General features: G+C 37.0%; 10 gene segments (V, D, J or C); 8 read left to right on the top strand and 2 right to left on the bottom strand.

Moving 5' to 3' along the window:
• Positions 1-7,978: 7,978 nt before the first annotated feature.
• LOC106957193 (Ig kappa chain V-V region L7-like) lies at positions 7,979-8,611 on the top strand. The segment is given in 2 exon segments: positions 7,979-8,068; positions 8,240-8,611. Coding segments are annotated over 2 exon segments (357 nt in total).
• Positions 8,612-9,295: 684 nt separating this feature from the next.
• LOC106957190 (Ig kappa chain V region 3381-like) lies at positions 9,296-9,969 on the top strand. The segment is given in 2 exon segments: positions 9,296-9,523; positions 9,631-9,969. Coding segments are annotated over 2 exon segments (378 nt in total).
• Positions 9,970-10,819: 850 nt separating this feature from the next.
• LOC106957170 (Ig kappa-b4 chain C region-like) lies at positions 10,820-12,730 on the bottom strand. The segment is given in 3 exon segments: positions 10,820-11,278; positions 12,370-12,471; positions 12,715-12,730. Coding segments are annotated over 3 exon segments (447 nt in total).
• LOC106957195 (Ig kappa chain V-III region NG9-like) lies at positions 11,006-14,538 on the top strand. The segment is given in 3 exon segments: positions 11,006-11,087; positions 13,899-13,983; positions 14,137-14,538. Coding segments are annotated over 2 exon segments (354 nt in total).
• Positions 14,539-15,312: 774 nt separating this feature from the next.
• LOC106957169 (Ig kappa chain V region 3381-like) lies at positions 15,313-15,947 on the top strand. The segment is given in 2 exon segments: positions 15,313-15,523; positions 15,631-15,947. Coding segments are annotated over 2 exon segments (369 nt in total).
• A 304-nt stretch (positions 15,948-16,251) lies between these two features.
• On the bottom strand, positions 16,252-18,591 carry LOC106957168 (Ig kappa-b4 chain C region-like). The segment is given in 3 exon segments: positions 16,252-16,710; positions 17,540-17,621; positions 18,574-18,591. Coding segments are annotated over 3 exon segments (420 nt in total).
• LOC106957192 (Ig kappa chain V region 3381-like) lies at positions 17,565-19,418 on the top strand. The segment is given in 3 exon segments: positions 17,565-17,581; positions 18,822-18,955; positions 19,063-19,418. Coding segments are annotated over 2 exon segments (375 nt in total).
• A 3,252-nt stretch (positions 19,419-22,670) lies between these two features.
• LOC106957196 (Ig kappa chain V-IV region-like) lies at positions 22,671-23,240 on the top strand. The segment is given in 2 exon segments: positions 22,671-22,852; positions 22,960-23,240. Coding segments are annotated over 2 exon segments (309 nt in total).
• A 1,152-nt stretch (positions 23,241-24,392) lies between these two features.
• Positions 24,393-25,070, top strand: LOC106957194 (Ig kappa chain V-III region NG9-like). The segment is given in 2 exon segments: positions 24,393-24,630; positions 24,763-25,070. Coding segments are annotated over 2 exon segments (357 nt in total).
• Positions 25,071-26,016: 946 nt separating this feature from the next.
• On the top strand, positions 26,017-26,697 carry LOC106957167 (Ig kappa chain V region K-25-like). The segment is given in 2 exon segments: positions 26,017-26,219; positions 26,327-26,697. Coding segments are annotated over 2 exon segments (423 nt in total).
• Positions 26,698-27,740: the final 1,043 nt, after the last annotated feature.

The following is a 27,740-nucleotide window of genomic DNA, read 5'->3' as shown; positions in this document are numbered from 1 at the left end:
CAAAACATGTTTTGAACTATTAGTTTAGATGAATCTGTATCATAGTTTGTGAGCAATAAGTTTGTTGACAGCAGCTAAAATATTCATCAGTTAAATCTTACAATGTTAGAGCAGTTTCTGCTGCTGGAGAAAAAAATGCAATAGCCAATATGCTAAAGTTAGCATAACTGCTGAGCATCAAAACAAAAACTAGAGCAGAGTTTATTAAAGACTGTATGTATGGTGTAATGATAAAGCTTTACATGTTTCAGGTGAGACATTGACAGAATATCACAGTTGCTTTCTTAACTGATTTAATGCATGTAGAAGAAGCCTACTGACACTTAGTCAAATTAGTCAGATGAATTTAAAGTACAATCCTGATTGGAAGATCTCTAGTTTTAGTCTAAAAGTAAGACAACAAACCTTTGTGTTGATGCTGGTTGTTCCAAAACAGTGAATAATGTTAGTTGTACTTACCAGTTTTAAAGTGAGTTTTTAACAAAGAAGAGATTAACTTGAAACGTATTCTTCTTGACGACTAAAATGACTGTTTTGTCGTCACTCAGTCATTTCAGGAATGTGACTCTTAAACTTGCCCTTCAACTTTTGCTCCTCCTGTACTTTAATGGTTTATTTTAGCTCTCATGGTTATTGCATTACATTAAAAACATGATCCGACAGAATATTATCTTCAACTTAATGGAGATCGTTTTTCTTAGTTGGTGTTAATGATTTTGATGATGGCATTCGACAAAATGTAATGTCTGTTACTAGTTTCTAAGATGGTAACTGTTGTTTTTATGAGGTTTTATGTTTGTGTTTCATCAGGTAAAGCACTTTGAACTGCTTTGTTGCTGAAATGTCCTATACAAATAAATCAAGATTTAAGAGATTACCACAAGCAATTCACAAAAAAGTTCAAGTTAATACATAACCTAATATAACCACAGAACCTTTCAGATATATATTTTTTTAATTCAGGATTTTTAAGAATGCATGTTCTGTTCCCATGTCATCTTTACAGCATAACTTCATTTTGAATAAATCACAGCAATGTCTTGTCCAAATAATTTAAGTCTGCTGCTGGACACAGGGACAAACTCAACAGAAATGTCCTGCATAATGTACCTGGTTTGTCAGTCTTTTCCCTCTGTTTGTTCAATTTATAAAAATTTTTTACATTGATTTGTATTGTAAGAGCCATAAAATATTCGGTGTGTTATGGTGTGGCCACTGGGCGTGGCTGTGGTTCAACAAATATATAGAAGAACCGTTGTATGGGTGAGAAGTTTCTAGGGGCAGTTAATAGGTTATTGACCATAGATCTTTCCTCACAAAATCCTCTGGTTTGTCCAGCAGATGGAAGCAAGAGATCACACATATCATAATGTTAAGTCTTTAAATTGTCATATATATGCATTTAAGTTGCACATATATACAAATCCTGTTTAAATACTAACAAAATTTACATCTATTCATTTGCACGCTCCCAGTCTCTTGAACAAAGAGCTCTGAACGGTCTCCAACGATTACTTCGTCAACTTTCTGTTCATCTAACACTGAACATGTGCTCATACAGCAACGACGGCTATTGGCAGCTTGAAATTAGATTGAACCAATCACAGCAAACATTACTCAGACGACTTCCTGAGCTCTTAAAGTGATACACGGTTATATTAGTCCATTTTCAATAATAATAAAACAAAAGATTTTTGTTGAAAAGTTAACAAAACAATTTCCTTGATAGAGGAATCCTGCACCTAAACTACAGCAAGAGAACTGAAAAAAAAAGAAAAGCCAGGGTAAAGACAGAAAAGGTACAAAAAAACATAGTGAAATAAAATTACGCATTTTCTTATAAACTGTTGATAGTTTTCTTTTCGACAACAGTGAATTCAGCTTTGAAAAAGAAACAAAACCCCAAAAGTTATTTTAGTGCACTTCTAAGTTATACATAAACGTTCTTCAAATTAAAACTTTTTTTTTCCTCTCAGAAAAAAAACAAAACAACCTTACCCAAGGAAGTGCAGCATGTCACAATGCACACGTATAACAATATACCATTATTCAAAATAAGAGCATAAAATTCTAACCACCATACAACTCTTAGCCATTTATAGTATCCCGTTCATTAATGTCAATTTGGTAGTGGTCTTATTTTATCACTCAGTTTTAAACAGTCATAATAGCCCAGGCTAGCTACGCTGACAACATGCTAGCCAACGTCAAAACAACAAGGTAATGGCTTGTAACTATGGAAACCAGTGACAGTTTAAAAGCTCGCTGGCCCTTGCTACAGTCAGGTTGCGCGCGCATCCGTTGTGTTAGTAAAACATCCATAAGACATGCCCGCTCTGAATTTCAAATGAAACTGTGACATCACAATATAACTTCAAAGGCAGAATTCTGACATCACCAGCGATTATAAAAGCTCCGCACAGTGATCTACTTTCATCACAACCTGTTAGCAGCTGTTGTTGATAGTTTCTATTGAGAATTTGCTTAGCAGTTTAAAGTTAGATTTTCAACTTGTTTGGTGCACATTTCTTTTGAAACTTAACGTGAAATCTTTACCGAGTTTCTAGACAAGTGATTTATTGTAGAACCGGAAACAAGCAAAGGCCACAATGCAGTCTGATCAGCCTGGAGTAGAAGAGGTTACATTAGAGGACATCGAAAGGGAATTACAGATACCCCAGCGACCCAAGCACAAGAAGAAGATCCCATTTGCAGTCTGGTTGGAGTTGCAAGCTCCTAAGGACCTAAAGATACCTGATGAAAATATCGAACAGCAGGACTCTTCACTGACCACCACTAGAGTGCAGGAGACAAGCAATACAGTAGAGAAGGAACAGCTCTCTATGTCTGAGGAACAGCCACCAAAGACAAGGCGCAACAAAAAGAAAAAGATACCGTTTCAAGTCTGGATGGAGAAACATGCCCCTGCTGATCTAAGGACTTCAGCTGAAGGAGGTACTGGAACGGAAGACGATTCACCAGTTACCGAAAAAGTACAGATCTCTGGACTGCAGGAAATTATCAATATAGCACAGAAGTCCTTTAAGTCTTGTGGTGAAAACGTTAATAACCAAGACATTTCTCTGCCTGAAGAAGAAGGTAATCTGGAAGATTCCTTAAAGGAGATTTGCAAAGAGGAACCTGTAATTTCCACAAAACAGCTGGTCACTGAAAAGAAATCCATCTCCAAACCACAACAGAGAGAGGATCAAAAAGTGGAGAAACAGATTTCAAAAACTAAGCGCATCAAGAAGAAGCCATTGCTTTGGAAATCTTTTCCAGAGTCAGACGCTTCTATAGATCTTACATTTTTCACTGAAAATAGTTCTCAGGCAGCTTTGCCCAGCAGCGGAAAAAAGTCATTTTGGAAAGTGCTCCCCAAATCTGAACCTCACATGGATATAAGTTTTATTGCTGAGAATATTGAAACTCAAAAAGTGTCAAAGCCAGCACAAGAAGAAAATCAAACATCAGAAAATGTTAAAGGAGAGTGTTTCAGAGAAATTCAAAATTTGCCCCACTCCTCTGAAAAGACAAGTCAAGGAAAATGTATGTGCGAAGCCAAATTTAAAGCCTCTGAATTGGAATATATAAAAGTACAGAAATATTTAATGAAACAACTTGATGAGCTCTTCGATATAAATCGTAAACTGAGTGCTAAACTCAGACAGCAGAAAGAGCTGACGAGGAAAGGACTCTCAGAGAGAAGCCAAAGCAAGACTTCAGTGGTTTCTGTTCAAATTCATGAAGATTCCCAAGACTGCTCATGGCAGAAAACCGTCCATACTCGATCTGGTTCAGTACAAATAGCGAGGGATATACGGGAAACCAGCTACCAGTTAAAACCAGTCAGTCGGACGACTTCAACTCAAACAGAAATGGATGTGCTCGAAACCAAATGTCAAGTGAAACCAATCAGTCGGACGACTTCAACTCAAACAGAAATGGATGTGCTGGAAACCGGCTATCGGTTTCCAGTCCATCGAATGATTGAATTGGAAACCATCAGTAAAGAAAAGCTTTCTGAATCAAATGGTGAAGAACAACACATTTCAGCACCAGAAACGGTTGGGGATCAGACAGGCACCATCGAAAATGAGACTCATGCAAAAGAAACGGTGATCGTTAAAGAACAGCAGATCACTGAGGAAAAAAACATATCTGAAAACCAACCAAATGGGGACGAGCAAGATAACAAAAAGCCATCAAGGAAAGCTAAATGGAGGACCAAGAGAAAGGCTGCAATGAAAGCTGCATCTGATTTGGAAAACCCCAACAAGGACAAAGTTTCTGGAAAAAACTGTGAAAAAGAAGCTTCTTTACCAGAAACAGGTGGGGATCAGGCAGCCACAGTCAAAAATACTCATATGATTGAAACAACAATCTACAGTCCCCAGCAAATCTCGGAAGAGGAAATAATCTCTGAAAGACAACAAAATGGAGTTAATGAAATGAAGAAACGATCAAAAAAATCTAAGAATAAGAACAAGAGAAAGGCAGCATTGAAAGCTGCCTCTGAACGGGAAACAACCAATAATGATCAAGTTTTTGGAGAAAACATGGAAGAAGAAGTTTCAATACCGGAAATAGTCAAGGATCAGAGAGCCACCATCATAATTGAGATTTGTGAAAACAAAACAGTGATTGACAAACCACAGCAGCCGACTGAAGACGAAATGGGAATACAACAAAATGGGGACCAGCAGGATGAGACAAACATCGAGACACCAAAAACTGATTTTGAGATCCCTCAGACAGTTTGTGAAAAAACAGTCACAAACCTTTGCACAACTTCAGAAGATGTAACAAGTAAAGTTCATGCAGTGTCCACAGAAGGGGAGAATGGCCTAACGGAGGAACAAAGAACATCTCCTCCACAGATGAAGGTCACATTAAAGGAAGACATAATCCAAACAACACCTGAGGAATCAGAACTTCAAGGAGATGAAGAGTCAGCTGAACAGAAGAATATGTCTGAACAAGAAGAGCGCCCCAGGAAGAATATCTCGCTGTGGAGGAGAATCAAAAAGGCTTTGACACCAACATGTCTGCGCCAATTCAAAGACAGACGTTAAGTCAAAACAACACAGATCAACTTACGTCTCAGTACATTAGATTTAAAAGGGGGGTGGGGCCATGTGTGTTTTGGGTAATTGGCGGGAATTGAAAAAAGAGCTGCTGTTGTTGTTAATTGGATATTTAATATTAAAAAGACAGGACTGCTCGGTGGGAATGTCTCCCCGTGTAGGTGTGGGTTCACTCCGGGTGCTCCGGCTTCCCCCACGTTCAACAGCATCAGAAGTCAAGTTCATCCACTGTAAGATTTTTCAATGGATGGAAAATCCATTGAAAAACCTGAAGATGTAACAGGTCAGCAACTCTTTTTCCAGTTCCTGTAGTTTCCAATTCTGTAGAAACTACAGGAACTGGAAAAAGAGCTGCTGTTGTTGTAAATTGGACATTTTAATATTAAAAAGACAAGACTGCACGGTGGGAATGTCTCCCCGTGTAGATGTGGGTTCACTCCGGGTGCTCCGGCTTCCCCCACGTTCAATAACATGTTCATCCACTGTAAGATTTGTATTTCTAATTCTAAACAGAAAATAAGACAACCACATTTACTGATTAAAGGCAGATTTAGGGAAAAAATGTAAACAACGTGGAACAAAAAGAGCATTTTAGAAGTCTAACCAATAAAATTTGGAAAAAATGTGGAAAACTATCTTTCTTGGCAAGATATTTATATCCCTATCTAAATTGTTCCATATATCTATAAACATATCTCTATAGATATAGATATCTATATCTAAATCTATCAATCTGTCTCTCTCTATAAATACATATAAATCTATATATATATCTACATATCAATATCAATCTATCTATACATCTACCTCTCTATACATATATAGAGAGAAGTAGATATATAGATATATAGATGTAGAAATGTAGACATCTATCTATCTATCTATCTATCTATCTATCTATCTATCTATCTATCTATCTATCTATCTATCTACCTCTCCTCTACATGGAGAGGTAGATATAGATATCTATATCTACCTCTCCATGTATAGATATATAGACATACAGATGTAGATATGTATCTACATATATATATATATATAATTTAAAAAAAAATAACCAAACTGAATATTTGGTTATTTTTTAAGCCCCTCTGTCATTTGACAGGTTATAATTAACACCCTTGACTGGAGCACATGGAGACATTATAGACTTTACGCAAAGAGTTCATCGCAGAGGCAACTAAAATCAATCAATTAAAAAATCCTTTCTGAATATCATCTCATGGACGCTGAACTAAATACGTCTTTCTGACCGTGAGCTGACAGCGTTATGGAGCTTGGAGCGTCTGGTTAGGAAGCTCATTGCAAACCTTTAGTTGAAATGGCGCTTTTAACTCCAGTCTCCAGTACAGAACAGAGAAAACTAAAGAGAATGCAAGGTTGTTTTAATCCATTTATAGTCTAAACAGAGGAGCCAGCAGTTTATTTTGAGGGAATAAATAAAGGTGCAAAAGTTAATCAGATCCATGCGCAGTGGGCTGCGCAACCAATGCGGTCGCGGCTCCGCCGCTGCGAAGAATTAAGCTTAACTTGCCCTGCATTTTTAACAAATGGAGGTGAGGACGTTACCTCAGAAGTAGAGCGATGGATGGAGCACTGAAACTGATCCATAAGTTCAGAGGTTTGGCCAGCGAACATGTCTGCAGTGTGTAAAAAAAAAAAAAAAATAAAATAAAGATTAGCAGTGATCTACTGTATACAGCCTGAAATTCAGTTTTATTACACTTAAACAGTTGATTTGGTTTTATTGATTTAAGGTTCTGTGGAGGGTGATTATTTTATAAAATGTTGTAGAAAGAAGTCATACCGCCTTCAGTTTGTTCGACAATCAGATACATCCATCCGTCAAGGTGTTGAATGCTAAACAAGCTAACCAGATGTACACTAAAATTACACCTGTCAGCTAATATGAAGTTTGCGTGACTAATTGTCAAACACCTTTAAGACTTTGAACATTCACAACTAACATAAAATCCAAATATTTTCTCACTCTACATGGAGCTGAAGGGTACTGATGAGTCACAGTAGACATGGAGGGTTGATACAAACAGGCTCAATCCACATGACTTTACATAGAAACACAGACACTGTCCAGCTAAACAAAGCAGCACTAAATGCAACAGCATCCATTATGAAATTGTAGATATTTTATTTCTACTAAGAGAGATGAATCCCACTAACTAATAATAACTAATGCTAATACTCATAACTCAGCTCAGTCTTTGTTTTTATTGTATTTGTCTGATTTGATGTGTTTAATACAGATGAGTAATTTAACGTAGGTGTAAATTGTAACTTTCATTCTTAATTGTTTAAATTCTGTTATTTTTTGTGAATAAAATGCTAACAGATGTAGATTCTTTGGAGTTTTCAGGCTGAGCAAAAGAACAGTCCATCAAACAAACATTATACTTTTATTCTGGAGTGATATGTGAGTTAATAACTTGTTTTCTAAAGTGTTCAATGTTTCATCCAAAGCTTCTCCTCCATTTGTTTCTCTTTGAAAGCTTATTTAATCCCTGAAGTTATATTTGTATGATTTTCATCAAACTCCAAAATATTGTTAGTTAAACAGCAAATTCTGATGGGAATCCTCTTTGTTCTTCTGATCAAAAACAGACACTATGGTTATGATCTAGTTATGCAGGAACTTTATCATTGTTCCATAAAATATTACACAAAGAAAGTGAGAATGGATTGAAAAGTCTTGCATCCCTTATAAATTCTCCTCAAAACTGAACCCCTTTGGTTTTCCAGATGCAAATCTTTCAGCTTTGATCTGAATGTCACAGAAAGATGAGCTGAGCTCCATGTGACTGACTGAGTGTGTTTGCATATGTGTCCTGCCTCTCTGCTGCAGCTGTTAAGAGGTCAGAGTTGATCCGTGGCTGTCCAGGCCTTTCAGAGCCACTGACACACCAGCAGCACAACGATGATGTCACTGACTCTACTGCTGACCATCCTGGGGCTCCTGGTTCAGGGTGAGACTTCAAACTCTGTTTCAGGATGGAACAGTTTGATGATCATTCATTGAAGAGCCACTTTACTCATTCTTCAAGACTTGAGCCTCTTATTGTATTATATATTTTCCTTTTTTTTATTTGTATTGACATAATTGCTCCTCCTGATTTTTCCCTTTTTTAATTTTCTAGGTTCCTCAGCAGATATCATCCTGACTCAGACTCCGGTTTCCCAGTCTGTTGCTCCAGGACATACTGTGTCCATCAGATGTAAAGCCAGTTCCAGTGCTGGTACCTGCCTCAACTGGTACCTTCAGAAGGACAAACAATCTCCAAAACTTTTAATATACTATGCTTCATCTCGTCAGTCTGGGATTCCAGATCGTTTTAGTGGAAGTGGATCTGGAACTGATTACACTTTAACAATCAGTGGCATTCAGGCTGAAGATGGAGGAGATTATTACTGTCAGCAGTGTAATAGCTTCCCGTTCACACAGTGATACAACGTCGTACAAAAACCTCTCGGCTGCAGAGGAACTGATCCACAGCTGCTGTTAAACAGAAAAAGTTTAACAGTTAAACAGAAACTGTTTCACTGAGTGACGGTTCCTAAAAGTACATAATCACAGTGTTCAATATATTATTTTCAATAATTAAATTGAACAAGTTAAAACCAGTATTGCCTATGTGATAGTCTATGTGTTAGACTGTGCTGCGCCCAATAATGTTGCAACAAAATTCTACTGTGAGCTGTGAAATAATTTATTCTAAATATTGTTAAAGAAAAACATTTCATTAATTATATTCCTAAAAGAAAATGAATGGCTTTTTATGACACAGTCAGACGCTTGATTGACTTTTCATTAATTAGATGTCCTCAGAGATTTATTAATGATAATTTTGATTAAAAGTATTTACTTGTTAGAGTCTTCAAACTATTAAAACTCTAATTTATTTAAGATGTACAGGAAGGAGAAGCTGATTTCCTGTTTAAAGTGATCCATGCTATGGCACACTGAGTTAAATTTATAACTCTTTCATCTTATTTTTTTATATCTAAAAAAATTCCATAGACACATAAAGGAGCCTTCAAAAATATCTATACATAAGAGTAATTCAAAATCAGGAATATGAGTGACATTTTACTTAAAAAAAAACATTAAAAAAAACTTAAGCATTTTATGTTTCTGATTTGAGAAAAACACATCAGACTTGTGCTTCAGAGGAAACAATGAAATAAGTAAAAGGAGCAGCAGTTTGAAGTTGGACTCATTCAGAGCATTTCCATAGAGCCACTTTGCATCAGCAGCTCCATGCTCCAGCGCTCTGGGAGAGTTTATAGTCCTGACAGTTGAACACTGGATGACTGACAGCTGTCCTTCATCACAGCAGAAGACACAGAAATCCTCCTCATCATCAGAAACATGACTTTGATCTGCGTCCTCATCTGGACTCTCCTCTGCTGCTGCTTCACAGGTAAAGTCCAGAGAATCCAACTCCTCTCCTCTATGAACATCTGTCCCTCTGAAATGAAGCCGACTAAACCATGAAGCTGCTGCATGTTTTTGTCTCTGTGTCCTCAGAGGTCAGAGGTCAGATCACAGTGACTCAGCAGCCTGCAGCAGTGAGAGCTGATATTGGAGGATCTGCCACCATCAGATGTAGAACCAGTCAGAATGTTTTTAACAACAACTATTTAGCCTGGTACCAACAGAAAGACGGACAATCTCCTAAGCTCCTCATTTATGCTACCAGCACTAAAGCATCAGGGACTCCAAGTCGTTTTTCAGGCAGTGGATCAAACTCTGACTTCACTCTGACCATCAGTGGAGTTCAGGCTGAAGATGCTGCAGTTTATTACTGTCAGAGTTTTCATTACCCCAACAGCCAGTATGTGTTCACACAGTGAAAAACAGTCGTACAAAAACCTCCAGTCTGACTGAATAGAAACTCCAGTTGGATGTTACAGCAGACACTGAAACATCTCACTAAGCACAGACACCACGACATTCACGTAAATATTGAAATAAGTGGCACGTTTCCGATATGGCTTTGAAATTAATAAAGAGGTTGGAATATTACACTTGGAGAAACTTTGTTTTCATATAGGTACACATGGAGATTTTCTAATCACAATCTAGGGTTGTGTGTTGAGTTTATTTAAATGGAGATACATTATTTGGTAACACTTTATTTGAAGGGGGGTGAATAAGACTGTCAAGGCACTTTCATAAACATGACATAACACCCGTCATGAACATGAATAAGCCTTCATGAATATTTATGACAACAGTCATAAAGTGTCATTCGGTAAATTATGACACTTTTAATACAAAGTTGACATTATTCAAAATGTCTTTATGACAACTTGACATTAACCAAGAAATCATTACTGATATAAATTTGTTATAAAAGTATTACTGATTGCACTTTAAAAATTAGGTAACTTTATGTTATTAAAGGTAAAGTTTAAACAGTAATGATTTCTTGGTTAATGTCAAGTTGTCATAACATAACTTAATAGGATGTAAAGTTTTTTCTCTTTTAAGCCTATTAAATCATTTTTGGTATAGTACAACAAGATAACATTAATTTAATAAATTTTAGCTATATGAATAAACTGAAATGAAATGATAAATTTATTGTAAAAATACTGATGAGCTGCAGTTTCTGCAGCAAACAACCTCTACTAACATGCAGCACACAGTGAACAAAACATTGTTTTTCCTCTGACAAGGTAAGAACAGAAAAATAAAGAAGTCAAAACAGGAGTAAGGATTTTGATTTTATTATTTTTGACAGAAATTGAGCTTTTAAACACATAACAGAGGTTATGAAGATGAAATAAAACAAAGATTTTTAAAGCAAGTGACCTATAGCAGAATGAAACATTAGAATCAGCTCAGGACTGGGAGCACTGGTCTCTCCTCAGTGTCTCTGTGACTGCAGACTGGGAGCCCTGGGAGGCCTCACAGGTCACAGAGCCCACCTTCCTCCACTGGTCTGCAGGGAGCCTCAGGGTGCTGCTCCAGCTGTAGAGGCCGTCATTCTGCTTCACTCCGTCGCTCTTGGTCTCCTCCCAGCTGCTGCTGCTGCTGCTGCCGTCCAGCTTCCAGGACAGAGTCCAGTCTGAGGGGAAGCCCTTGTTGGCCAGACACATGAGGGTAACCTGCTGCTGCTGCAGCTCCACACTGGAGGGGGGCAGCACTGTCAGGGTGGGGCGGGTATCACCTAGGAGACACCAATCAGGTTAGAGATCAGGAACTACAGATGTTAATCAGCAGATACTGTGTCATGGTTACAGTTAGTGAGGGGTTTTCTAAAATAAGAAGTTTCTGCCAGATGTTTTCATGCTTCACTCGTCACTCACTGACACATTGTTTCACTTCCCTTTAGAAGACTCAGATCAGCACAAGTAAAATCACCAAAAAATTTTAAAATAGCCTACAATGAAAAATTTAAAGTAGTCTTACAATTAAAATAAGAAAAAAAAAATTCAGAATCTCATGTTTAAATGCAACAATAAATTATTTTATGATTGCAACAAATATTTGTGAATTCAATAGATTTTAAAGAAAGAGTTTATATTGAAACAAGAAACAAACTAAAGTTTTCTCTGTCCGTTTTCAACAGCAGATTAAGATTGATTTGATTCCATCGATAACAAGTTAGGTTATTGGTGGAACCAATAAAATCTGCTCTCTCAGAATTTATACACCAAACCACCAAACTTGCTTAAAACTTGTAGAAAAGCATTAAGTTGATAACACTGACAAACTTACCAAACCTCAGTCTTGACATTTATTTCAGAAGCAACATTTTATATAATGTGAACATAAAATATTTCACTTCATGTTGAAGTGAGATTCTATTTTTATGACATAAGAAAGTAATTATAGCAAATATATAATTTCATGCTTTCATTTACTTTTAAACATGCCAACATTTTTTAAATCTTAATATTAACTTACTTCCAACATCCAGTCTGGTTCCTCCACCAAAAGTCCACCACAGTGATACAAACTCACTGAGGCGCCGTACAAAAACCTCTGACTGTAGAGAGACGCAGCTCTCTGACTTTGTCTGACTAACCTAAACCTACAAACCAAGATTAAACTAAGATATTTTTTACTACTTAGATCAATATTAACTTGTAATACTTTGTTGTAATTTGGGATATAAACTATCACATATGTTCTGTATCTTGAAACATTCTTTGTAAAACATAAAATAATGCATCTTTTCAAGCCTCAATCTGTCAAACAGAATTAAAACAATACAATCAAGTAAAACTAAAAACAACGGTTTTATATTTGACTTACTTCCAACATCCAGTCTGGTTCCTCCACCGAACGTGTACCACAGTGATACAAACTCATTGAGCCGTCGTACAAAAACCTCTGACTGTAGAGAGACACGGCTCTCTGAACACAAAACATGGAGAACTAGAATTTTTAAGATTTTTGAAAGCTAAAAACGTGAAAAATTAAAACTCATAATGATTTCTTGTCTAACACAGTTTGATGTAAGAACATTTATTGTTAACTTGAGAATTACTAATAAATTTATTTACATCTTACTCTCAATAAAATATGAACTGTAGATATTTTTAATTTCTCTAAAATGGAATAAAAATACAATTAAAATAGCCCCACAATTATTCCCACCCAAAATGACGATCATGTACTGCTATATAGACATTGTTCCTCTTTAAGTTGAAGTAGGTTTACTCTGTTTACATTTCTGACATGTAGATTGGTTTTCTCTTGATGTTTTAAATGAGAATGTGAAGTAAAATGCTGTCATCCAGTCATAAAGAAGATCAATGGGCGGACCAGACACAACTTATGAGTCTGGAAATGGATGTAAAAAAGTCTAAAAATCATGTTAAAATGACAGTTCTGTTAGGAAAGGAGTTTACAGGTTGAGATGATTGGAACAAATGGTTAACATGAATATAGAGCAATGTGACCAAGAGAATTCACCTCCAAAGCAGATCATAAGTTGCTGAAACAAGTCTCTAAAATATAATCAATAGATCCACAGAATGATCTTGCTACTGTTGATATGAAAGGAAATACCACAACAATCAAAAGAATGTGTTTTAATCTTTGTGAGGATGGTTCCAAGAGGTAATCTATGCTCTCAAAATAATAAGTAAATATAACCTCTGGAGTAATGACTCTTTGGATACGAATCAAAAACCGAATTATTTGAACGCAAGGAGATGTGACACTTCAGTCACATACAGCACTACAAGATAAGAACCTCATTCTATCCTTGAAGCATGGAGGGATAACTGTTATGGATTGATTTTGCTACGATGCAGCAGAAATCAGCCCCATTGAACTCTACATTGTTAAAAATGAGGGATCAGAAGTTAAATGTTGTACCCAAGAGGGATGAGAGAAAACAGGGAAGTATTCACTGATTTATTTAAAACCAGCCATGGGGAATGTGAAATGTTTTTATAGCTCAGATACAACAGAAATATTTGATAAATGTAATCTAATTTAGTGTTCTTTATTTAACTTTGAAATTATGTAGTTTACCTTTATAAGTTTATAACTGGTGTGTTTCTTCACTTGACCTACAAGTTTTAATTAAAGCTGCTTATATGGCCTAAACTGGCCTATTTTCTCTTTTTAATTTAGTATGTTAATGTATTTTTGTAGATTATTTCAAAAGTCAAAACCATCTGCAGTTCAGAGAACACGNCGATAGAAACTGAGGCCGTTATAAGAGAACATGTAGAGCTGAGCTCCATGTGACTGACTGAGTGTGTTTGCATATGTGTCCTGCCTCTCTGCTGCAGCTGTTAAGAGGTCAGAGTTGATCAGTGGCTGTCCAGGCCTTTCAGAGCCACTGACACACCAGCAGCACAACGATGATGTCACTGACTCTACTGCTGACCATCCTGGGGCTCCTGGTTCAGGGTGAGGCTCTGATAGGAACTTGTCTCAGGATTCTTTTCGCTGTGATTAAGAAACATCGAAAAAGAATCCAGTGATCCCTCCTTTTCATGTGAAACCTGATCATATTTCTTTGATCTGGATTTGTGTCAATATCTCTCTGTGTCATGTTTTTAGGTTCCTCAGCAGTCATCACCCTGACTCAGACTCCAGGATCTCAGTCTGTTACTCCAGGACAGACCGTCTCCATTAGCTGTAAAGCCAGTTCAGCTGTTGATGATGATTTGCACTGGTACCTCCAGAAACCTGGAGAAGCTCCTACACTCCTAATCTATGAAGCTTCTTCACGTTGGACCGGAGTGTCTGATCGTTTCACTGCAAGTGGATATGATATTGATTTCACTCTGACCATCAGCAGAGTTCAGGCTGGAGATGCAGGAGTTTATTACTGTCAGCATGACGAGGAAGTCCCGTTCACATAGTGAAACAATGCTGTACAAAAACCTCACGGCTGCAGAGGAACTGATCCACAGCTGCACTGGAACACAAATTGTACATATGGGGAATAAAATAAAAATGTTATACAAATCTAGGACTAAATTATGGCTGTTGATAGTGATGGTAAAATTCAGATGTTTCAGAGAGCTAGTTCCAAACAAGAGCAGGTTTTTCAGCTTTTAATTTTAACTCATATTTAACTCATATTTTAGCTCAACTTTTTGTTTGATGATTCCTTTTGCATTCAGTGTTTCCTTTATGTGTAACCTTACCCTAATTTTATGTGTTTGTTCTGTGACGAAAACAGGCTTTCTTAATTTTGTATAATATTTTAATCAACTTTTCATTTTGAGCAAAACAGTGCAAAGAAATCAAATAAACCCATGAAAAATAGTTTATTACTATATCATATAATAAATAATATATTTTAAAATGCAACCAGATGTTGCGTTGCTTACAGGTGTCAGTGTCAGTATTTTTAATTCTGAAAGTAAGAATTGCAAAAACACATAAGACAAGACTTATACTTTAACACATTTGAAGGTTAAAACACAGAAATATTATGTATAAATAATATGTTTAATATTTGAAATATGAATATGAATAAGGTATTGGCTGGAGATATGACAAAAGATCAGATAGAAGGAATGCCCACCATAAGATGATTGCAACATGGTGATACTTTTAGGATTTATTTGAAGATTTCAGTAGTTAAAGATCATGAATAGAGTTGAGAAGATCAACATTTATGTTTTACAATAAATGGCAAAAGACCACAAGTATGAGCTATATCAAATTACTGAAATGAAACTGATTGGTTAACTGATCAATAGAAGAGTGACCCTGTGACCTGTTGAAGTCATTCACAGCATTTCCATAGAGCCACTTTGCATCAGCAGCTCCATGCTCCAGCGCTCTGGGAGAGTTTATAGTCCTGACAGTTGAACACTGGATGACTGACAGCTGTCCTTCATCACAGCAGAAGACACAGAAATCCTCCTCATCATCAGAAACATGACTCTGATCTGCGTCCTCATCTGGACTCTCCTCTGCTGCTGCTTCACAGGTAAAGTCCAGAGAATCCAACTCCTCTCCTCTATGAACATCTGTCCCTCTGAAATGAAGCCGACTAAACCATGAAGCTGCTGCATGTTTTTGTCTCTGTGTCCTCAGAGGTCAGAGGTCAGGTCACAGTGACTCAGCAGCCTGCAGCACTGAGAGCTGATATTGGAGGATCTGTCAACATCAACTGTAGGATCAGTCAGAATGTTTACAGCAACAACCATTTAGCCTGGTACCAACAGAAAGATGGACAAACTCCTAAGCTCCTCATTTATTATACCAGCACTCGAGCATCAGGGACTCCAAGTCGTTTTTCAGGCAGTGGATCAAACTCTGACTTCACTCTGACCATCAGTGGAGTTCAGGCTGAAGATGCTGCAGTTTATTACTGTCAGAGTTATCATAGTGGCTCCGTGTTCACACAGTGAAAAACAGTCGTACAAAAACCTCCCTCAGTCAGAATGAAAAGAAACTGAACTGCAGCTGCACAGATCTGTTACTGACATATGTAAATGTGTGTTACTGGAAAGAAAAGCTGTTGTCGAAAATGTTTATATTGCTTTTTCTACAACAGATATTGTCATTCCTCATCCATATTCTATGACCACTATCCCAATCAGTCACATATGAGCCTTTCTCCAAAGGTCCTAGGACAAGAGCTGGGTGGTGGCCAGTAATACTGTTGTGCATATTTCTTGTGAATAATGTGAATAAGTCACAGATAAGATTTCAGAATCATTTGTAAAACATTTATTGCTTATAAGATTGAATCAGTCCACTTCAAAACAATATCAAGGACATTTGGAATGAAACCAAGAAGCTGGTAATAAGAAAAAATAAAAGCAAAGGTAAAATCAACAGCAGATTCATTTTAGAAGCACTGGTCTCTTCTCAGTGTCTCTGTGACTGCAGACTGGGAGCCCTGGGAGGCCTCACAGGTCACAGAGCCCACCTTCCTCCACTGGTCTGCAGGGAGCCTCAGGGTGCTGCTCCAGCTGTAGAGGCCGTCATTCTGCAGCACCCCGGGGCTCTTGGTCTCCTCCCAGGTGAAGCTGCTGCTGCCGTCCAGCTTCCAGGACAGAGTCCAGTCTGAGGGGAAGCCCTTGTTGGCCAGACACATGAGGGTAACCTGCTGCTGCTGCAGCTCCACACTGGAGGGGGGCAGCACTGTCAGGGTGGGGCGGGTATCACCTAGGAGACACCAATCAGGTTAGAGAACAGGAACCAAGAAAGCATCAATGAAATGACACCAGGACAGTTTCACTATGAGAAAGTTGAGTTTCTATATTAAAATGTTTCTGCCAGATGTTTTTCTGCTCCAACAGTTACTGAGACTCTTTGTTTCACTTCCCTTCAGTAAACCTCTCATGCATATCAGCACAGAGAGAAAATTATAACTTTATGCTGAATGAATCAACTAAGAATCCATCAAGAATCGTTGTGACTTGTAGTTAATATTGGTCTAATGCATATTTTTCACATCATATTAATATATTTCAACATTTCCAAAATTTTCCTTCATTCTCTTTTCCAAATTGAACTAACAGTTATTCAAAACATGCTTTGTTGATCAGTTCCAGAAAAGATGTACAGTCTATGAAAAGACTTTTAGTCAACTGAAGAAGATTGAAAACATTTCATGTGAGATTAAATTTTTAACTTTGCTGATTATTTAAACATAGATTTAAAATAATACTCACAATTACAGAATAATAAATAAGATTTTTTTTTATATCTTGGCAATTTTTTTTATTTGGTCAGAAAAGGTCAAATAAATGGCAAAATTCCCAAAATTGTTACTAATAAACTACTTTTAATATTTTTTCAGTCTTAAAGGTTAAATAATATTCACAAATTCTAACAAGCTGATTTGAGTTTCTTTTGATTATAAGATGAATATTTTCAAAAAAATTAAAACTTAACGGAAAAACTTTTCACTTCTTCACATAAATGAAAGTAAATGGAAATAAACGGCAGGACCATTTAATATTTAAAATTAGATTTAATAAGAAAAACTTACGTCCAACATCCAGTCTGGTTCCTCCACCAAACGTGTACCACAGTGATACAAACTTGTTGAACCGTCGTACAAAAACCTCTGACTGTTAGAGACACGGCTCTCTGACTCTGACACAAACATATTTACCAAAACATTTATTAGTGGAAACTTTTCAAGTAGCATGAAAGTAAAGCAACAGAACCTGAAGAAAACATTGTTAAAATAAAAATTTTAAATCTATAATTTTCAAACAATTTACTGTGTTTAACAGAATAGATGACAAACTATTGTAAGGTCATTTTGAAGCTTTGTTTTTAGTAAGTGGGCAGCTGGTATCTTACATAAACCAAAATTATGTACTGATATTTTTTTAAAAGATGCTTTTGGTCTTGAGCCATTTGTATGATAAAACTTGTCTAACAAACAAAGGTCCATGTTTGCCCAGTTTGGATCTGGCTCTCTGCCTTTGGAGTCTGGATGTTTCTTTCAGTCCCAGAGGACGAAAGAAGACGTTCTTTATGTGATTTGGGAGAAATTGAGAGTGAAGTGCACATTTTGTTTTACTGTGCTTTCTACTTGAGTTTGAGAAATGATTTATTTACTAAAATATTTTATGTTTATCCAGATTAATTTTATTTAAATGATGAAGATAAAATGCATTATGTTTCATTGTGTCTTTATGTGGGCACCTGTTAAATGTATAACACATAGGATCATCATCTATCTAAAGTAATCAGGTGATCATCTCTCTGTTAAAAAATATATAACACAAATAACTTGATAATTTAAAAATCACACATTTTTATTTAAAGGTTTTTTTCAAGCATTTCTTTCTGTTAATTATGATGATTTTTCACTTAAAGTTCATGAGAACATGACAATTAAGTTAAGAGAAGATTGGAATGCTACATCAGACCAATAAAGCAAAAACACTTTTCAAATTAAAATATGGGATTAATAAAATGTATGATAAATGTCATTCTAAAATTTTAAATTTCAAAAGGTACATTTAATCTGACAGAGAACGATTCCACTTCACTGAGATGTATCTGTACTGTAGCAGGCTGAAACATTATATGTAAGTTGTTGATTGGCAAAAATATATCTAGATATCTGATTTGTTATGAAAATTTATACATTACACAGTGCTTACAATATATAATGACACATTAATTTTGATTGATTCATTGATAAATATTATCATCATATAGAACAAAATTCTTGTTGGACTCATTCACAGCATTTCCATAGAGTCACTTTGCATCAGCAGCTCCATGCTCCAGCGCTCTGGGAGAGTTTATAGTCCTGACAGTTGAACACTGGATGACTGACAGCTGTCCTTCATCACAGCAGAAGACACAGAAATCCTCCTCATCATCAGAAACATGACTCTGATCTGCGTCCTCATCTGGACTCTCCTCTGCTGCTGCTTCACAGGTAAAGTCCAGAGAATCCAACTCCTCTCCTCTATGAACATCTGTCCCTCTGAAATGAAGCCGACTAAACCATGAAGCTGCTGCATGTTTTTGTCTCTGTGTCCTCAGAGGTCAGAGGTCAGGTCACTGTGACTCAGCCTGCAGCAGTGAAAGCTGATATTGGAGGATCTGCTACCATCAACTGTAGAACAAGTCAGAAAGTTTTTAACAGCAACTATTTAGCCTGGTACCAACAGAAAGATGGACAAACTCCTAAGCTCCTCATTTATTATACCAGCACTCGAGCATCAGGGACTCCAAGTCGTTTTTCAGGCAGTGGATCAAACTCTGACTTCACTCTGACCATCAGTGGAGTTCAGGCTGAAGATGCTGCAGTTTATTACTGTCAGAGTGCTCACTACATCAGCAGCCAGTGGGTGTTCACACAGTGAAAAACAGTCGTACAAAAACCTCCCTCAGTCAGAATGAACAGAAACTATGTTGCTGCAGCTTCCAGCTGCTGCAGAAACTGATAGTTTACTGAAATCCTCCACATGAATACACACAAATTTTCATGAAGGTGTTTTAAAATATACACGAAAAATATAAAGCATCACTCTAATCTGAATGATATCAAGCTCATTTGGTTGACAAAATATAGGATAACTTAAAAAAAAACAGTTCATTTAATTTGATGAAAAATTGATAGTAGTAAGGAACAGAACTCTCAATATTGAATTGAAAAATATCACAGACGGAACTTTCATTTGTATTATTTCCATTTTTAGCTAAATTAATTGATCAGGTTCAAGTTTTTGTTTTGTTTGTGGAGAAGATGATCTAATATTTTAAGACTAAAAAGAGGAAAGACATAAAAATGCTTCAAATAAAGACAAAGTGTAAAGATGAAGCACATCAGAATTACAAATAGAGGAAAAGAAAAACCTCTTTACCCCAGAGTAAATTACAACGTTCCGAGTAGTGAGGAGGAAACCTGCAGCCAGCTGAGCTCCAGCTGACTGACTGAGTGTGTTTGCATATGTGTCCTGCCTCTCTGCTCCAGCTGTTAAGAGGTCAGAGTTGATCAGTGGCTGTCCAGGCCTTTCAGAGCCACTGACACACCAGCAGCACAACGATGATGTCACTGACTCTACTGCTGACCATCCTGGGGCTCCTGGTTCAGGGTGAGACTCTCTGATCTAAACTTTGTGTTATCATGTAACCAAGATCTTCAGGATTCACGACAGTTTCAGTTTGGATGGTGAAAGAATTTATTCAAGTTTGATTTTTCTTCAGGAAGGTTTCTGTCTTTCTGTGTTTTCAGGATCTTCAGGACAAGTCACCATAACTCAGACTCCTGGATCTCAGTCTGTTGTTCCAGGACAGACTGTCTCTATTCAATGTAAAGTGAACCCAAGTGTTCATTACTGTTTCAACTGGTACCTTCAGAAACCAGGAGAAGTTCCTAAACTCCTTATTAGATGCTCAAGCACCCGTCATACTGGAATCCCTGATCGATTCAGTGGATCAAACTCTGGGAATACTGACTTCACTCTGACCATCAGTGGCGTTCAGGCTGAAGATGCTGGAGTTTATTACTGTCAGAGTCTTCACTACATCAACAGCAAGGCTATGTTCACACAGTGAAAAATCATCGTACAAAAACCTCCCTGAGTCAAAGTAAACTAACTGAACTGACTGTTGCAGCTGGAAGCTGCAGCACAGACAGATACAGTTCACTGATCCCCCTGTCCTCCCTCACACACACTTGTTAAGATCAGTAGATCTTCTTTTATCATCTCCTTCCATGAGGAAACTGATATCCTAGCAATCACATTTCTGACTACAAAAGCAGCATTGAATTGACAGTGCTATAGTGCAGCTGTCTTCTTCAATCACCCATCTTCCCATATATACTCAGGCTTTACATCGACTCACTGCCAGACCATCTGATTCAGAGATATAGTTAGTCCTCATCTCTTCATTTCTTAAACATTCAAAAGTGTCAGTAGCTTTTGTAATCCAGCTTTCTGTCATCAGATCCAGATCTGCCAGAGCTCAAGCCCTAATCTGCTGAAACCAAACTTCATCTGTCATCAGTTCCAACAGCATTAACCATCTTATGTTGTTGACATCAATTAAAACATGCAACTAAGTTAGGGACCTCCAGTTTGGTATCCCAGAAACTATGATCAAGCTTTTAGATCTACATATTTTGTTGGTCTAAAAACAACACAATATGATGATAGTCATGATTTGAACATATAAACATCTTAAAAGTATGTTCTATTGTTGGACAACAAAACTTGTATAAACAGAGATATATTTTGAACCAGCTCTACATGATCACTTACTAAACAATTTGTCAGGGTTCCTGTATGTGTGTGTGTGAGAGTGCGAGTGATGCATCTTTTCCAGCAAAGATCTTGGTGGAGAACCTGGGCAGCCTACACAGGTGGAGCTCATCAGCCTCATCAGAGTGCTGGGAATAAAAGAGTGCAGAGCCTTCATTCAGTGCTGGATGATTAACGTTACTGGTTGCCTCTCTGGCCTCCTCTTGTAGTCAGCCATCACAAGCTTTTGACCTGTATTTTTACAGTTCTTGTTTTTGCTGTTTCTAGGTTTGTCTCACTGGATTTTCCAAAAAGGATCAGTTCAGCTGTTTTATCCTACCTGCAAGTTTTATTCATATTGCCTCTCAGACCAACTCGTTTCAGGCCTCTATAACCCCACTCTCGTTCCAGGCGCCACCGATCGCGTGACACTTATCACAGTCCAAAAAGATGAAGATCTGTCAATTGTTGCTTTTTCTTTTGAAAATAAAACCAATTCCTTAACTTGGACTCTGTTGATTCTGCATGTGGGTCAGAAAGTTAAACCCCAACATGTCAGAATTAACCAAAATAAATGCAGACCTTGAAGCAACAATTTTCTTAAAGAGGAAGAAAAGGCATTTAACATTTTTAAATTGACACAGGAGTACAGATGCATGGCAATAAAAACTTGATTTTCCCTTCTAAAAAAAGTTGCTCAGGAAAAAAAATAGGTTGACATGGAGAGCTGAGTTTTGTTACATGTAAACCACAGTAACAACCAATTTTCACTTTTTAACACTCAATGATCAATTCACTACCTGCTCTCTAAATGTTTTAGAAATGGCTTTTCCCCTTTAATATTCATGGCATATATATTATGGGATTTAATTTGGGAAGTATTTCAACAATTTTCAACATTCATTTTGACATAATTTAATAAAAACAAAGGATTTTTTAAATCCAAAATTACCATTTCTTTTCTGATATTAGATGCCTGCTTAATTTCCTATTAAACACAAACTTATTGGCAAAGTGGATTAAATTTTAAGACTTAATAGGCCAGGAGAATTATTAATAGAATCAACTGTAATTGTCAAGATTCAAATGAACTTTTAGGATGTTCTTGTTGAAACATCAATTTAATAAAAACACAGAATGAAAAATGAGAGAAGATGGACTGGTTCTCCAGGGTAACTTCAGTTTTTATTCATTTTGTAAAAATGAGTGAACATCAGCTCGTAAGGCATTACATATGTGCAGAATCCAAACCACACCTAAATTAAATGAGGCTTACATGAAATAAGTTGGATTAAGATAGTATTGCAATTTATTATACAATAAATTTATAAATTGTGTGACAGTAACATCTGAGTCATCTGAGTCATCCATGATTTGGACTCGGGTGCATTTCCATAAAGAGCCACTTTGCATCAGCAGCTCCATGCTCCAGCGCTCTGGGAGAGTTTATAGTCCTGACAGTTGAACACTGGATGACTGACAGCTGTCCTTCATCACAGCAGAAGACACAGAAATCCTCCTCATCATCAGAAACATGACTCTGATCTGCGTCCTCATCTGGACTCTCCTCTGCTGCTGCTTCACAGGTAAAGTCCAGAGAATCCAACTCCTCTCCTCTATGAACATCTGTCCCTCTGAAATGAAGCCGACTAAACCATGAAGCTGCTGCATGTTTTTGTCTCTGTGTCCTCAGAGGTCAGAGGTCAGGTCACTGTGACTCAGCAGCCTGCAGCAGTGAGAGCTGATATTGGAGGATCTGCCACCATCAACTGTAGAACCAGTCAGGATGTTTATAACAACAACTACTTAGCCTGGTACCAACAGAAAGATGGACAAACTCCACATCTACTCTTTTACTATGTTGGCAGTCGTGTCTCAGGGACTCCAAATCGTTTTAACGATGGTGGATCAAACTCTGACTTCACTCTGACCATCAGTGGAGTTCAGTGAAGATGCTGCAGTTTATTACTGTCAGAGTTATCATAGTGGTGGTGTGTTCACACAGTGAAAAACAGTCGTACAAAAACCTCCCTCAGTCAAACTGAACAGAAACTAACTATGTTGTTGCAGCTGGAAGCTGCTGCAGAAACTGCTACAGTTCACTGAAATCCTCCACATGGATACACACAAAATTTCATGAAGATGTTTTAAAAAATACAAGTAAAACATACGGCATCACTCTAATTCGAGTGATATAAAGCTTATGTTGTTGACAAAAGATAGGATAACTTTAAAAAGCTTTTAATTTTTTTCCTTTTCATGAAGAAATGGAAGAAACAGAAGTCTCTCTAAGGCATTGAAAAAAATCTCAGAGGTTACTTTAAATTGTAATAGGTCCATGTTTAGCACTAATGTTATAATTAATTGATCAATTAGAACCATGGGACATAAATCATAAAATGTGTAATTTGACACAAATCCTAAGATCATTTGTAGTTGCCGTTGGAGTAGCAACAGTCACAACGTAAAGAGAAAAACAACTAGATTTCCACACAAACTGCCATGATCCGTGTTTCTGTGTGTTTATTTTTGAGTTGTTTCTGTGTTTATTGTTATCCTGTTCCCTGTGAGTCTCGTCTCTGCGTCTTCCCCGTTGATTGTCTCCCAGGTGTGCCTCGTTCCCTCGATTACCCCGTGTGTATTTAGTCTCACCTGTTGTCTGTGTTCTTCCTCGGGTCCTTGTCTAACGTATGTTGTTTGTAAGTCTAGTTTGTCTGCTGGCACAGTGGTACTGTGAAGTCCTGTGTCGGCATCTGCTCGTTTTTTGTCAGTCTTATGTCAGTTGCTACCGGAATTTAGCTGTGTGCTAGTCTCTCTGCTGTGCTGCCTGTCCTGGACTCTGAGCAATATTATCATTAAATCACCATCATCTTCATCTTACCTGGGTCTCTGCGTCCTATCCTCACTTCAACCACATTTTGCAGATCTTAAATTAATACAATGATCTGAGTGGTGATGTCAACAGTTTAACTTAATTGAGAGATTAGGAAAAATGTGTTTGATCAATGAGCTTTAGCTTCAAGGTTTTGTTTTTCTGCAAGGTAGAAGAAAAGAAAAATCTTAAGGATGAAGTATATCAGAATTACAAATAGAGGAAAATAAGACGCCTTTTTAGCCCAAGGTATTTGGTTCCACTATTTCATCACAACTCTCGGAGAAGTGAAGAGGAAACCTGATGACATGTAGAGCTGAGCTCCATGTGACTGAGTGTGTTTGCATATGTGTCCTGCCTCTCTGCTCCAGCTGTTAAGAGGTCAGAGTTGATCAGTGGCTGTCCAGGCCTTTCAGAGCCACTGACACACCAGCAGCACAACGATGATGTCACTGACTCTACTGCTGACCATCCTGGGGCTCCTGGTTCAGGGTGAGGATGTTCAGGATGTCATCAGATTCACCACAAAGACTTTCTGCTGTGATGGAGAGATTGAAATATAAGCTCAGACCTTCAGTTGAATTTTCTAAGTCTAATGAGTATAAATATTTTTTTCTCTTTCAGGTTCATCAGGAGACATAATTATGACTCAGACTCCAGGATCTCTGTCTGTTGATCCAGGACAGAGAGTCTCCATTCAATGTAAAGCCAGTGAACATGTAGACAATGAGGTAGACTGGTACCTCCAGAAACCTGGAGAAGCTCCAAAACTCCTGATTTATTGGACATCAAATCGTCAGCCTGGAGTTTCTGATCGTTTCAGTGGGACTCAGTCTGGAACTGATTTCACTCTGACCATCAGTAGAGTTCAGGCTGAAGATGCAGGAGTTTATCACTGTCAGCAGGATTGGAGCTTTCCGTTCACACAGTGATACGTCGTACAAAAACCTCCCTCAGCTGCAGAGGAACTGATCCACGGCTGCACTGAAGCAGAAGTTGTTCACAGAATCATGTTGAAAGACGGCTAATTTAAACAACACATTTTTAATTAAACTGTTTTTTCTTTCATAATATATATAACCATAGCACACTGTGCTTCAATCGCTTATATATATTAAATTTATAGCTCTTCAAAAGAAGTGTTAATCTGAGAAAAGGCATGTAAAGCATGAGGTATTTTCCATCTTGTTTAAAACATTTTAAAAAATGTGAAGATAATTTGAATCTTGATTTAAAGCAAAACCTGATATTATGATACAAGAGTTTATATCTGTCACTAGCTTTGCTGAATCTCTTACTTGATCAACAGAAGAGAAATAAATTCAAAATGCAAACTAACAAACTGATATTCAAAAACATGTAATTTCTACTTGTCATTTTAATACTAGTTGCTTGTACTTTTACAGAAAAGGTGGAAAACAAAGAAATTGCATTAAATTTAATTTACAGGTAGAAATTTGTATGAAATAGCAAATATATTTCAGTGACTCAAATTACTCAGTAAAGCTCATTATAAAGATTAATTACACATGAATTGATGTTTTCTAGTCTTTTTCTCTGTTAATTATAATAATTTTCCACTGAAAAGCTGATGACAACATTTAATTCCATAGAAGATTAGAATATTACATAAAACTGATAACATATTCAAATACAAAACATAATCTTAATGAAATGTATGTTTAATATCTGCTTAAAGGCTGATATTTTCAAACGTTATTTTTAAGGAGACAGAACACATATTTCATTTTCCAATATAGTTTTGCAGATTGCAGCACAAAAAACGAGCTCAGTCATTTTGCAAAGAACACAAGACTGTACAATGCCTACAATATATGATGGTACCTGTGATGATAAATTATATAATCACATATATAATCACAGCATTTCCATAGAGCCACTTTGCATCAGCAGCTCCATGCTCCAGCGCTCTGGGAGAGTTTATAGTCCTGACAGTTGAACACTGGATGACTGACAGCTGTCCTTCATCACAGCAGAAGACACAGAAATCCTCCTCATCATCAGAAACATGACTCTGATCTGCGTCCTCATCTGGACTCTCCTCTGCTGCTGCTTCACAGGTAAAGTCCAGAGAATCCAACTCCTCTCCTCTATGAACATCTGTCCCTCTGAAATGAAGCCGACTAAACCATGAAGCTGCTGCATGTTTTTGTCTCTGTGTCCTCAGAGTCCATAATCCAGGTTTCAGTGACTCAGCAGCCTGCAGCAGTGAGAGCTGATCTGGGAGGATCTGTCACCATCAGCTGTAGAACCAGTCAGGATGTTTATTATTATCGTAGTTGTTCCTGCTATCTTTTAGCCTGGTACCAACAGAAAGATGGACAAACTCCTAAGCTCCTCATTTATTATACCAGCACTCGAGCATCAGGGACTCCAAGTCGTTTTTCAGGCAGTGGATCAAACTCTGACTTCACTCTGACCATCAGTGGAGTTCAGGCTGAAGATGCTGGAGTTTATTACTGTCAGAGTTTTCATGTCATCAACAGCCAGTATGTGTTCACACAGTGGAAAACAGTCGTACAAAAACCTCCAGTCTGACTGAATAGAAACTCCAGCTGAATGTTACAGCAGACACTGAAACATCTCACTAAGCACAGACACCACGACATTCACGTAAATATTGAAATAAGTGGCACGTTTCCGATATGGCTTTGAAATTAATAAAGAGGTTGGAATATTACACTTGGAGAAACTTTGTTTTCATATAGGTACACATGGAGATTTTCTAATCACAATCTAGGGTTGTGTGTTGAGTTTATTTAAATAAAGGTACCTTTGTTTTGACTTCATTTTCTATTCAAAAAGCAACATCAAAAATTATTTGATGTTAAAATAAAATAAAATAAAATAAAATCCTATTTATGAGTCAGATGTTTGACAATAAACATCTTGGTTAGAACAGAAAATGGGTGAAACTCTCCAGCTGTTCATTATTTGTCCAAAAGAAAAGTTTCAGGGACTCTAAATGGTTTCATAGACAGTAGATCAAACTCTGACTTCACTCTGACCATCAATAAAGTTCAGGCTGAAGATTCTGTCAGAGCTCACACTTTGAACAGCCAAGTTTTGGTCACACACTGAAAATTAATCAATTACTGAATGACTGTCAACTGAACAAATATTTGGGCACATGACACTTTTAATTGCTTATTTAAAAAGAGAGATTTTAAGATCTATTATTTCAATTTTGTTAAATAAATCATGTAATTAATTCATATTATACATAACTTAATATGATGTACAGCTTTTTCTCCTTTAAACCTATTAAATAGTTTTTGGTATAGTGAAAAAATATAACATTCATTTTAATAAATTGTAGCTATATGAATAAACTGAAATGAAATGATAAATGTATTGTAAAAATACTGAGGAGCTGCAGTTTCTGCAGCAAACAACCTCTACTAACATGCAGCACACAGTGAACAAAACATTATTTTTCCTCTGACAAGGTAAAAACAGAAAAATAAAGAAGTCAAAACAGGAGTAAGGATTTTGATTTTATTATTTTTGACAGAAATTGAGCTTTTAAACACATAACAGAGGTTATGAAGATGAAATAAAACAAAGATTTTTAAAGCAAG

Source organism: Poecilia latipinna, unplaced genomic scaffold (assembly GCF_001443285.1).
Source record: "Poecilia latipinna isolate Pla-1442-1.1 unplaced genomic scaffold, P_latipinna-1.0 Scaffold884, whole genome shotgun sequence".
NCBI lineage: Eukaryota > Metazoa > Chordata > Actinopteri > Cyprinodontiformes > Poeciliidae > Poecilia > Poecilia latipinna.
This window is presented reverse-complemented; position numbering and strand designations above follow the sequence as displayed.